Source organism: Ambystoma mexicanum, chromosome 3p (genome assembly GCF_040938575.1).
Source record: "Ambystoma mexicanum isolate Mex_15411 chromosome 3p, UKY_AmexF1_1, whole genome shotgun sequence".
NCBI classification, from domain to species: Eukaryota; Metazoa; Chordata; class Amphibia; order Caudata; family Ambystomatidae; genus Ambystoma; species Ambystoma mexicanum.
This window is the reverse complement of record NC_090925.1, coordinates 1,234,724,567-1,234,737,329: the sequence shown is the minus strand read 5'-3', so window position 1 is coordinate 1,234,737,329 and position 12,763 is coordinate 1,234,724,567. Positions and strand designations below refer to the sequence as shown.

At 42.7% G+C, this 12,763-nt stretch overlaps 1 protein-coding gene across 2 annotated transcripts in view; it reads left to right on the top strand.

Moving 5' to 3' along the window:
- The window catches only part of IFT56 (intraflagellar transport 56), a 1,056,475-nt gene that overhangs the window by 174,461 nt on the left and 869,251 nt on the right, over positions 1–12,763 (top strand). For both annotated transcript variants that reach the window (XM_069652706.1, XM_069652707.1), the window contains one exon: positions 5,894–6,008. In XM_069652706.1, the coding sequence (XP_069508807.1) occupies positions 5,894–6,008 (115 nt within the window). The remainder of the gene's footprint in view (positions 1–5,893; positions 6,009–12,763) is intronic.

Here is a 12,763-nt window from a genome sequence, read left to right as displayed (position 1 = left end):
TTTAAAATTGTTCGTAGTCTTTCTGACACTGCGCTGGACCCGATCTCCCCTTCACAGGATCTTTGTGACTCTGTCCCATTTCTTCATGGACAAAATTAGCAGCATTCAGTTAAACATCAGTTCTTTCCCACCTCCACCTTGTGCTGAGTCATCATCTGTGGTTTCTTGGTCTGTATTCCCTACCTTCTCTGCCGAGGAGGTCGCTGCCTTTGCCATGAAACTTAAATCTTCCTCTCTCTTGGATCCTATCCCCCTATACATTATTAAGGATGTTTTGCCCCATGTGATCGATCTACTGACGGAAGTCTCCTCCCTTTTTCTATGAAGATTATTAAAATCTTTGGTCTGTCCTCTTCTCACCACTTTTCTTGAGGAATCTTCTTTTTTCACTCTTCACAGTATAGCTTCTGTCCAGGGCGTGGGACTGAGAGTGTCCTGGTCTCTGTCATGGACGACCTAGCTCGAACCCATGATGTGGGCAGCGTCAGTGCTCTGGTTTTACTGGACTTTTCACCTGCCTTTGATCCTATCGATCATGAGCTCTTGCTGGAGCACCTAGCAAGGGCCGGCCTCTCAGGGACTGTCCTGGCATGGTTCTCCTTTTTGTTTTAGACCGCCGCCAAACTCTTTCCTTTCCACCTTTTGTGTCTCTGGAGGCGGATCTCACTTGTGGTGTCCTCCAAAGGTCCGCCATCTCCCCAGTTCTTTTTAATGCCTATTTTCAACCTCTGACCAAACTCATCTTCTCCCACGGCTTCCTTTGCTATTCATATGCTGATGACACGACACGCAAATCCTGGTTTGTCTTGACCTTTCCATCCCTGAGTCATTGGCCAGGTTTCATGCCTGTTTTGAGGCTGTGAGCAAATCGATGTGGAACAACTGGCTCAAGTTGAATGGCGAAAAGACTGAGGTGCTGGTGGTGGGTCCCCCTTCTGCGTCTTCTTTTCGGACTGCTGATGTCTGACCTGTTTCCTTAGGCTCTTTTCCTACGCATGTCTTGGTTGTCAAAGATCATGCGGTGAAACGTTTGTCATCCCTGTCTATGGAATCTCAGGTGAGTTCTGTCAGTCAGCGGGACTACTTTCAGTTGAAACTCCTTCTCCGGGTTCTTCCTTATATTACTATACATCTACAGGCACCGGTATTCTTTGCTCTTGCTATCTCTGCGATTGACTACTGTAATTCTCTATTTATTGCCCAACCTGCCTATGTTTTGCAATGTTTGCAAGTTCTACAGAACCCTGCTGCCTGTCTGACTACTTCCATCCCACGGTGTTCTCCTATCTCCCCTGTTCTTCGAAGGCTACACTGGCTCCCGGTGGCTAAGCGCATCCATTTTAAAGCCCTCTGCTTGGTTCACTGGGTGTTGTACGGCTTAGGAGCAGAATATCTTGTGGCCTAATTTCAGCCATATGTTCCCAGCAGCACCTTGCGTTCTGCCGAATCATGTCTTCATCCGACTCCCTCGGTCCAACATAGCCAAATTGGTGGTTGTTTTTTCTCTGTTGTTGCATCTGGCATTTGGAATTCTCTCCCTTTCACTTTTAGAGCCACAGTGGCTCATTGCATTTTCCGTAAAGCTCTGTTTCAAAGAAAAATAAAATCATTTTTGTTTCTTCCACCTGACCTGTAAGGAGCACCAAGGTGCTTTCGGGTGTATGTTGCGTTTAATAAATTCTTTACAATACCTGTGCCCATAACGCATACCTGAAGTACAACGGCAAGTGATGAAAGAAGTCCCAAAGATTTTGAATGCAATCAAACTTTACTGAAATATTGTGCATTCCCTGTTGTACTTCTGGGAAAACTAGACGGCAGTTGGTGGGTCTGTATCCGTTTTGGAAAGGTGCATGAGATCGCTCGTTTTGATGCATATCGCTAGGCAAGCATTGCTGAGATGCTAAAACAAATTGATATGATATGGCATTTATAATGCGTCTTTACACAAGTGTTTCTAGGCGCCACAAAACAAGGAAGGGAAGACGAGACAAACTATCTTACTAGGCCTTGTGTCATGTGATCGTGCAAGTGCGACACGAGAAGTGCAGGGGGAAGGGAGAGGGGGGCGTGCAAGGGAGAGTGTAGAGGAAAGGCCCCTCATGCCAGCAGGTTAAGAGCAAGTGCAGCCAGTGCAGCGCGGCTCTGGGTAAGTGCAAGGAGGCAACGAGGCAGGGGGCTGTAGGGGTTAAAATTACTGCGCCTAAGTGCGCGTAAGGCCAGGAGGCAGTGCAAGGAGGACTGGTCGTGGAGGAGCCTGGTGAGACTCTGAGGGTACCAAGAAACCAGTCTGTGCAGCAGACAGGTAAATTAGCAAGGAAACATCTACATACATATCCATGCTGGAGCTTACCAAGTGGTATTAGCAAATCCTTCTTGCTCCAACCTCAGTTTCCAGTACTCTTCTTTTTTTTTGTTTAAGCCAGAACTCATAGGTTTGGTAGGCTAGGGACACTTTTTGGGGATCCTCAACTTTTTGTACCCCCGCCCACCCCAAGACCCCCCCCCCCTCCTCCATCGTTTTTGATTTCTTGATCTCTTAAAGTGGCCAGAGGCACTTCTCCTGAAGTCCCCCTGCCACTATGTTCCTGTTTGCCTTTTATAAGGTATATGACATTGGGTCGCCCGTAAGGCGACTGGTCACGTGGGTACCATTTCAGACTTTTATCAGCCCACACACAGGTTTTAAGGGGTAGGTTGGTGGCGGCTATGCTTTAGTTTTGGCTTTACCAAGAATGCAAGTCATTTTTTGCATTGGTAGCCCAGTGTACCTTTTTTGATAGTCATTGGGGTACCAGTGTTTTCTTAAACATCCTGCCCTCTGTCTGCCATTTTGTGTTTCAGGGCTTTCCTTTGTCTAGGTGGCAATGAGGTAGGCCCAAAATTGGCGATTCTGACAATGTGGATTCTTTGTGACCCCATCAGGGCAGCTTAGTTATTGGTCCTAAATGGTTCAGACCAGTATAGGTCCCTGGACTATCTCCCTCCCTTCCTGTAAGGGTGTGTAAGGCTGAGCGGCAGTCCTACTGACCGACCAGTATGGTTGATCTTGATCATCTGACCCTCAACCTCTTTTAGGGATTGGCTGGCCGGCCTTGACCAAGCCCCTTTGTGCAAGAGTATTGAGGCTTGTTGCACTCTTTTGGTTACCTGTTTTGCAATGAGAAGGAAGCAAGTCTGCTGACCTGCTAGAGGGGATTTCCCTGCTAATCATGCAGCGTATGCCTATTTTAAACCTTACCTGGCCATATTGGCTATGTACAGTGGTTTGAGCATATCCCAGTTTGGGTTACTTGCCTCTGGAGGTCACGTCCGGTGCCCCTAAATTCTACTTCAGTTTCTCCACGTCTGATGGGTCGAGCCCGTCGAACCAGAAGTATTTATGGGCTGTTTTCCCACTGCAGCCTGCCATTTTCCAGACCCTCACGATTAGCTGTGGGTTGCTGCAGAAGACAAGAAGGTGGTTGAAGTCTCAATTGCCTGCCAGATCTTTAACTTAAGACATCCAAGGGTGCCACCAGTCATTGCCTCTGACCTGGGGCCATTCACTGCTGCCTTATTTTGGTCATGCTACTGGTGGGTGCTGTTTCCTTGGGCTACCACTTCTCCCTGAACCCTCTCTTGCCTGATTCATCACTCCTGGGTTGAAGGTAGAAATCCAGGGAGGAACCTTTGTCTCTTTCCTAGGTTGCCGGGGCATGCATTGGCCCAGGTTGCACAACCTAGAGCGCTGAATCCTACAAATCGCCCCAGTACCCAGTAGAAAAAGGGGGCTCCTTTTGTGCTGCTTCTAGCTCTGGGGCCTGGGTTCATCTTCAGACCTCTGGAACACTTCTTTGTGGTTTCCTGTGACCTTTTATGGGTTTGACCATTGCAGAATATGAACTTGTGGGGTAAAACCGACTTACTCCACTAATGCGGCTGGCCACGTTCTCCCATTCATTCCAATGGAACTGTGACTTCACCAGAAACACTCTTAAAATGAACTTGGGGTACGTGTCTGTCCCTAGACATTTCAATATTTTAGGATCCCCTAGGGGTATTCAGTGTGGTCTAGATCAAGTTTGCTATTTTTGGTACTTAAATTGTCATTTCTGTATTGATTTGTAGTCTTCCTATGCATTTCTTCCATGGGACTAAAAGTGTTACATTTTGACAATTTCTAGTAACTCTAACTATTTATCCTTTGAAATGTATGAATTAGGTAACTGCTGCTAAAATGTGTTACTAGATCTTGGAAGCCTTTGGCTAGGGTTTACAGTACCTGTTCTCGCTCTCTCGCTCTCTCGCTCTCTAGCTCTCTCTCTTTCTCTCTCTCTCTCTCTCTCTCTCTCTCTCTCTCTCTCTCTCTCTCTCTCTTCTTTCTCTTTCTCTCTCTTCTTTCTCTTTCTCTCTTTCTCTCTTTCTCTCTTTCTCTCTTTCTCTCTTTCTCTCTTTCTCTCTCTCTCTCTCTCCTTCTCTCTCCTTCTCTCTCCTTCTCTCTCTTTCTCTCTCTTTCTCTCTCTTTCTCTCTCTTTCTCTCTCTTTCTCTCTCTTTCTCTCTCTCTCTCTCTCTTTCTGCATATAGTATATTATATGTGTGTATGCATTCATCCTTGTACAATGTCCTAGGGATGTCCAATTAATATGTAGTTCTGTTTTTAGGCCTTCGAGAATTATTACATATTTTTTCGGTTCAGTAAAATTGTTTCCCTTCCTTTCCCATACACTGCCTATGCATGTAAGGCACTGACTGTTCTACGGCCTTCCATGTAGTCCAGGTTTGGGATATGTCTATTGAACACTGTACCTGTATGGTGCAGGCCCATAGAGGGCCTAACTGCTGTTTGTTAAGTTTGATGGATCCCTAGTTTTCCCCACCACCCTGGTATTTTATGATGGGTGCTTACCTTTGGTAAATTACCCATATAGAAATAAGGTTTATTTCTAGTTGGTCCAACAGACAGTTGGACCAACTAGTAATAGCCATCCGGCACCAATATAAATGGTTTCCACATTGCAAGGAATTCTAAGCCCTGATTTACAGGGTTCGAAGTAGATATTCTCACGTTCATATCATATTGCAATCAATTCTGTTTATCAAAGGGGAATATAAGATTAAATCTCTGATTGAAAAGAAATATTTTGTCTTGAAGAAGGCCCTCGATATCATCCAAAAAAGGACACTAGAGATAGTGTCATATATGTTGAGGCCGAAACATGTCGACATGTAGACTATCTGTAAAACTGTGAATGTATTCGATATCTACCCCAGTGTAGTTTACTGTTATCACTTTGATTTATGTACATGTTTAAAAATAGTAATTTTTAGCAATTGTTAACCTACATCGCAGATATTATGCAGTATAGGATATAAACATTTTTTAGGTATCATGGATGACCAATCAAATGTTTTTTTCTAAATATATGTGTGTTTTTCGTGGCCAGTGGTTGTCTATATATGTTGAGCTAAATGAAGTAATTCTGTCTTGATTTTTCACAGTACAAATGTTTTTCTAAAAAGCATCACCAATCGATGTGGTATTAGCTGAGAGAGGGGTAATCAATTCTCTAATTTCTTCTTTCTTCTATGTGCATTCTGACTTTTCCCATTTGAGAATTGTTCCCCCTAAAACAAAAAACTAGGGAACATACCCAATTGTGGAACTACATCCTTAATGTATAAAGCAACTTTTTTGCATCAATTTGACCTTCGTGAAAAATGTTTTACCACATGTTGGAAATGCTTTTGGGTGTGCATTGTCAGCATTCCCGATTTAGTTTGAAAGTGTGTCCTTCAAGTAAATAAAATAGTGTTGGGAACAATACTTAACTGCAAGCATTATGTTTAATTCTCCTTTTAGCCTTTCCCATGGAACTAAGGTTTATTTTACCAGACACTTTTTTCTTTCAGGAATTTACATGGGTCAGTAAACAGGAGGGTTGCAATCCTGATGTCTGGGTGAACCTGGCCTGCACCTACTTCTTCCTTGGGATGTACAAGGAGTCCGAGGAGGCAGCTATGAAAGGTGATCCATAGATTAGGGATATCTATTCATAGTACCTCAAGCTGTTTGAAAGCTCTGTTCACACAGTATGCTTATTTAACTGCCATGTCCTCTTAAACCTATTATTCAACTTCTCTTGAAAACCTGAAATATCTGATAAGAGCTGGTCTCTCACTCTGCTGTCATCATTGTATTCTCTCTGTATGTGTATCATTAACTCTTCCCCTGTGCTGTCTATGTAGCTAGGTTGTTTTCTCTTCATGGACCATTTCCTGCCTTGATTTTCCTCTGATGTTGCATGTTCCGATATACTCTTACTTCCCGAGATATTGCTCCTTCATAACTTGCTAGGCATCAAGCCAAAATAGAAAACCGATCTTTAAGATATCAAAGCCGCACCTATAGAATTTGCAACCCTATCCAAGTGTATCCATTCTTTCGTCAGATGCACTGTTGACCTATTTTAGGGCTCCAGCGGTCAATTGCTGCTTCTTGTTTTTCTGCTTAGTATTTTTCTCAGGGGAGATGTTCTTAGCATCCATCTCCTTTTAGGTACTTTTTTAAATCTTGTATTTATACGATTCATTTTAAATGTGGCCCTTTACTTCCTGGGACACACGTGTTTCGATACTGGTGTCACCCTTTTCACTGCCCGCACCTCAATGCTTTCCTATGGGAATTAGGATGTATACATAACTCCTAATAGCAGTGAACAGGTTAAGGTGCCTATCTGGTGCACACACCCTCTTTGCCACTGGTGGCCCACACAGACGGCGCACAATATGCTTTCCTTGCTACCCTCACCCACCCCCTCTTATTCTTTTGGATTCGCCAGAGAGCCTGGATACCAAGCAAATAGCTGCACCGTTGTATATTAGAAATCCCAGTCGCTTACATAACATAGCACCTGAATCGACAATCTCCATCCATTGCGTATGCAAGCCAAAGGAAGATGGACACTTCAAAAGGCAACAGTGGACTTCATCCTCAATGGGAGAAAAACCTGAATTCAGGTGTGGGGGATTCTACCATTATTGAAGGCAGTAGCGTAAAGTCGCTGCCGCATTTAGAGGACTTTCTGTGGGCCATCTAGAGACTGTGTTCTGCGCCCTCAGGCATGTAAATACCCTTTAAGGCTACTGCTTTTCTGAGTCTAAACACCATCATTCAGTACTGGGCACCATTGTCCTATTGAACAAGGTCAGTACAGTGACAAAGCCCTTCAAAGACCTCAGCCCATCTCAATACAAGCCTTGCTTGCCCAATGGTTGATAAAGTTGCAACCAGATTTACGGAAAGGCTAGGGTTGGATGAAGATTAGTCCTTTGGATGTTAAGCAATGCTACTTTTCAAAACATGCTCCTTTGGTTTTAGAGGCTCTGGCAGATTACAAAATATCACATTTATAGTCTGACAGAGCTGCTTGAAGAAGAGTTTCAGAATCGATCCAGAATGGAAACAAAAGGAAGCATGGGCCCCAATATAGGATCAAAGATGCTTTGTTTAAACCACTGGTTCAAGAAGGTGTCCCCTCAGAAAAAAGAGGAAACATCATAAAAGGAAATGAAAAACCAAAGAGGCAGTGTCTGTCCTGTTGCCATCCCTGGAATTGCATTAAGCTTCTACTCAGGTACTGAGCTTGGGACTAGACAATAGTGATTTTATTTCTGTTTCCACTTCAGGTGTAATTCCTGAAGATTCTGGTGTTGTAATCACGGACACGGTTTTAGAACTTTCTATTACAGATTTATTCAGTGGGTTTCTCCTGCACCAAAGATTGCTTCTCCTCCGAAAGCAATGCCAAATGTGTTATCGGTACCCCCTTCAGAGAGCAGGCCACTTAACATTTCTTTGATGGGCTCAGATTCTTTTCTCAGGATCTTCTTCTGTTCTCCTGATGCTGGGGAGAGATTAAATCCAATGGATTTGCTGACCATAAACTTAAGGATGTGTTTTTGTCTTCGACGGTTATGTAGGGAAATATATATAGGGACTTTTGTTTTCATTTGCTAAACCATTGGAAAATAGCTCACTGTTAGACGTTTTTAGTTGAGACGCTTGGCTAGGGCAATGCAGGACCTAGTGCTAAGCCAGGGACACTACTTTTTCACATCAGTTATATTGAATTGCCAAATAAATAAGCAGATCAGGCTTGAAACAACATATGAAAAACTTTCTAGGCCACACTAAAAATAGACCAGCAGACAGATGGTGTTTGTTTTATCTGTAACCTTGGAGGTAAAGCTGCCAAACTCCTTCAGAATACTCCCTTTTCATAAATCTGTCTTCTCGCACGGAAGGACACAGCTGCTCTTCGGTAACTAAGAACTAATCTGTTCTCCTGTTGCATTTATTTTATCCCAATTTGGCACTTCCCAGATCAGGCCAGAATTATCCTAAATAATTGTTTAGTTCATCTTTCTTGTTTTGAACTAATACTCACAAGTAGCCCGTGAAACGGAGATTCAGCCTGCACGAGAGATGTCCTCTACGAAGCAGGCTGTCTCTCTCCTGCTGTCGGCTGCCTGCCAGAGCTCAGTGAGGTCTACTCCAACCCTTCCTTTCTGCACTGTCCAGCTCAGCTCCCGACACAGACTGCAGCTTCACAATTTACAACCAGCCAGCCCCCAATCTTGTTACATTTTCTTTTTCTCCTTTCTTCCTTCTTCGATTCAATCTTTCTCTGGCCAACAACCTCTTTCTTCCCTCCTCCTCCAGCCTTTAAGCTCTTTGCTTCTGTCGCCCTACCTATATTTTCCTTAACAATCCATATTGTTTCACCACCCACATTCATGCCTCCTGTCATGAGGTCATCAGTCAATCTTCACCTGCCCTTCTAAATCATCACCTTCCCTTCTGGCCAATACCCCAGTAACTTTCCAAATGTTTCTAGTTTTTCTACAATGACCTTTGTACAGCCCTCCTTTCCAGCCCAGATAAAATGTGCAACATGGCATCTTGATATCCTCAGGCCACCTTCCTGTTTAAACAAAAGTGCTGTTTCTGCTAGTGCACGCTCTGCTGTTTCAATTTCTTTGAGACCAACGCTCGCAAGACACACTGCATCTCGTCTTTCAATGCTCAGTTTTCAATTCTCATATTTAAACTGACATTACAGTGTGAATGCCAATGCTTCTACAGCCTGCAGCATGGACTATAGCCCAAGCAACCCCATTCTAATTACTAATAATCACTAGTATCAGTCTTGTTAAGGGTAGTTATTAGTCAGATTAGTAGTTGGTAATGTTAATTATCAGCCCTACCTTACACTGTGCTAAGCTAAATGCCAACTCATGCCTCACATCAGCACTAAGTCACACACCTACCATTTGTGCATGGTGCACATTACCCCTATTGAATGCAGATGTGCTATTAAAACGAGTGTATGCCTGAAATTTGTTTATTAATTATGCTTACAGTTCAGCCTGGCATTGTTATGAGACTTATGCCCATGGATTCTCCTCTGGTTTTACCATAGGGAGTACCTCCTGAGGTTGAACATGGCATACCAAGAAAGGGACTTTGGATAACACATTGTCGGAGGAGAGTAGTGAACATGCTATTGCTCAAAACAGGTTAAGGAGAGATAAGCTAAAAGCAGTGGAGGCAGAAAAAAACCCCATCTGGTTTGGGTTTCTTGGCAAGCTTTAACTGAGGGACTGCACTGTTTTTTTCAGATTGGAATGTGCAGCACATCCGTGGGAGAAGCCTTTTTTGTAAAAATCAATTTTTGCAAGTGTTTGGACAGTACCTATGAATTTTGCATTGATGAGCCAATGACAGTTCAAGAAAGCATATCTGTGAAGTTATTAGTGGTGACCTTAACACTAAGGAAATGAAAATTAGCAAATTGTACAGTCTGTGCACATCATGCGACAGAGAGAGGCATCAGCAATAGTAGAAATATGTTTTGAATAAAGACAAATCCAACAAACATATGGGTGGTCCCCCTAAAACAAGGTTTAGGAGCAAGTTGATGCCCGAAAAGGGATATGGCACAATGTATAGGGAGTCCAGACTTACATGGTGGGTGGAGAAATATTGGTTGTAACTGTTGGTGACAGACAGGTAGAGAGGGTAGTGCCAACATAGGGAGGGACACACACGGATGTGGTCTCAACTCTGTACAATTAACCTTTCCTACGGTGGCAGCATGTCATTTAGAGCCAACTTTCCCAGCACAGATGTGGATGCAGACATTACCAAGCAGTTGGTAAAGGGAGAGAGCAAGACAATAGAAGGCCATTATGTTGTCTTTGGATGTGGATGAAGGATTGATGTTCTTGGTCTTTGCATTACTTATCGGTCTAATCATTCCTGACCGTACGCATGGTCTGAATATTGGGACCAAGATCTCAAGTTGAGTGATGGTAGTTAAACCTTTCTCCTGAGGCAGTAAGTCTTTCATCAAAGGCAGGACAAGAAAAACACTTCTCAACATCTACAGCAACTTGGGAGTATGGGAACATATAAATATAATTCTTTGAGTGCGCTGTTAATCAACCTAAAGCTTTATTCATGATTCTAAAGGTTATGAAAAATCCTCTTCTTTAGACCCAGCCTTCTGTCTCAAATACATATTGCCAAGATTCTTCTCTAAGATAATTGCTGACATCCGCATGGAAATACTGCATTTTCATGCATGAACTTGCCAACCAGTCTGTAAAACTGTTAATGTTGGGAACTCTTTTACTCTACCAACTGACGACACGCGTATTAAATTGCTGTCTTGATCCAACACTACACTCTAGAGAGATGATCCTCTACTACCAAAGTTAAATATTTTTGGCTCTTTCTGACATTTACTTTAGGCAGTTTGTTCACCTTTATTTAGAATAGGGCTGTTTCCTGTACTCAATGAAAATTGGCCATGGCTTCCCTTTGCTGAATAAAGTTAATCTGGATGCACAGTGTCTATCTAATTGCAGACCTGTATCCTCCTTGCCTCTCTGTACATTTACTGAGAAAGTGGTCTTGGATCAATTGAATCTCTGTCTCTCCGTTCAAAAGCTTTTAGCACATTTTCCATCCAGGATTCAGTCAATTTATAGTACTGAAACCCAGTCAGTCAGTCAGTCAGTCAGTCAGTCAGTTCAGCTTTATTTTGATATAAATATATCATATAAACAAGCACAGCATGAGTTCATATTTAATGTAACATAAACACATAAATATATCATTTATCAAGGATAAAAGTACAGCAACATAACTCAGTTAAAATTATACACAACATTTTGTATGAAATAGCTGCCTCATCATCTTATAGATCAATGTATAATAGTTTAAAAATGCAACTTAATGCATTCAATGGTGTAAGATAATTAACTCTAATAAAACAAATCAAATAGATTAATACAATAAATCATAAAGATTATATTTTAGCATAAAATAAAAGAGAAAAAACAAATATAATATAGGCAACACAGTAGACTCCATCCAATGATACCCTTATCCAACTGAGGTAAAATTAGGTTGGTGGATCAATCCAAACAATATTCAGAACTTCTCCATGAAGCATATGATCCCAATAATAGTCAGCTCAAAAGCACTAATGAACTCTGTACCCTAGTCCCCTCTTTGTGCCTTATGCGCCAAGCCCAGACCAAGTACTTTTCTGTTGAATAGACTGCCAGGAGACCATTAGTGCTACTGCATAAAGTCATAGCTTCTACCGTGGTGCATGCTTGCCTTTCCCTGGTAATGGTCTTAGGAAGTGTCTTCTGGGTGTCAGATAATACGGGCAAATCAAGACAAAGTGAGTTGGCGTTTCACTCACACTTGTGCAGAATGGACATACTGCTGGTACACTAGTGTACCACTTATTAAGCAGGCTGGCAGGCCAGAGTGTTCCCAGTCGCAGCTTCATATACAGAGCTCTTTCATATTTGGGGTTGATGTGGTCAGGATATAAAAGTAGATTGTCATATTGTGCATAAGATGTTCTGCTCTGCTTTAACTGAATAAGCATTCTTAAGGACAATCTTACTTGCGCAAATCATACTGAGTAAAACCAAAACCACAGGAGTGAGCTGCCACCAGTCTGTGATGCTAGAACAACTACAGCTTCCCTGTACTTGCCCAAATATTCATTAGTCCACAGTCTAACCCAGTAAAAAAAAAAACTGGTCTCGTAGAGTAAATTGACTCAATATGTTGCATTCCCTTCTCCAGGAATAAAGGTAGGTTGGATGCGCAATCGGTGGAGGCCAAGGATGTTTTTAAAATACTTGTTCTATATAACTGATAAAGACAAGCACCCACATTACCCCAAATATTGCTGCTTGTCTCACTTGTGCCTTCTATGCCTCTAGCGAGACCTGCACTGCCCCATTCATGTGCTCCATTGAGAACCTTGAGAGAGCCCCACTGTACCTTGCCAGTGTTATCTTTGCTTTCATCAGATGGTCATCCCACCATCAGTTTGCTATCGGCCTCAAGCCAAGATAATTATAGGATTCGACTTGATCAATGGGTCCTTTATCTAAGGCAACCTTCAGGCACTTTTTGGTCCTCCTCCTGCTCTCGCCGAATACCATAGATTTCATCTTAGAAATGTCAACAGATAGGCCGTTCCTATCGCAATATTCCACAAATGTATGGAGTTGCCTTTTTAGCTCCACAGGCGTTGGGGATAACAGTTCTGCATCATCTTCAAAACATAAGTATCGGTACCCTAGCCCTTGCTAAATTGGGGGAATCTTAGTGAGAAGCAGTTAATTCTTAGATTACTCCATTAATGAAAATGCAGAATAATATGGGTGCCAGAACACACCCCT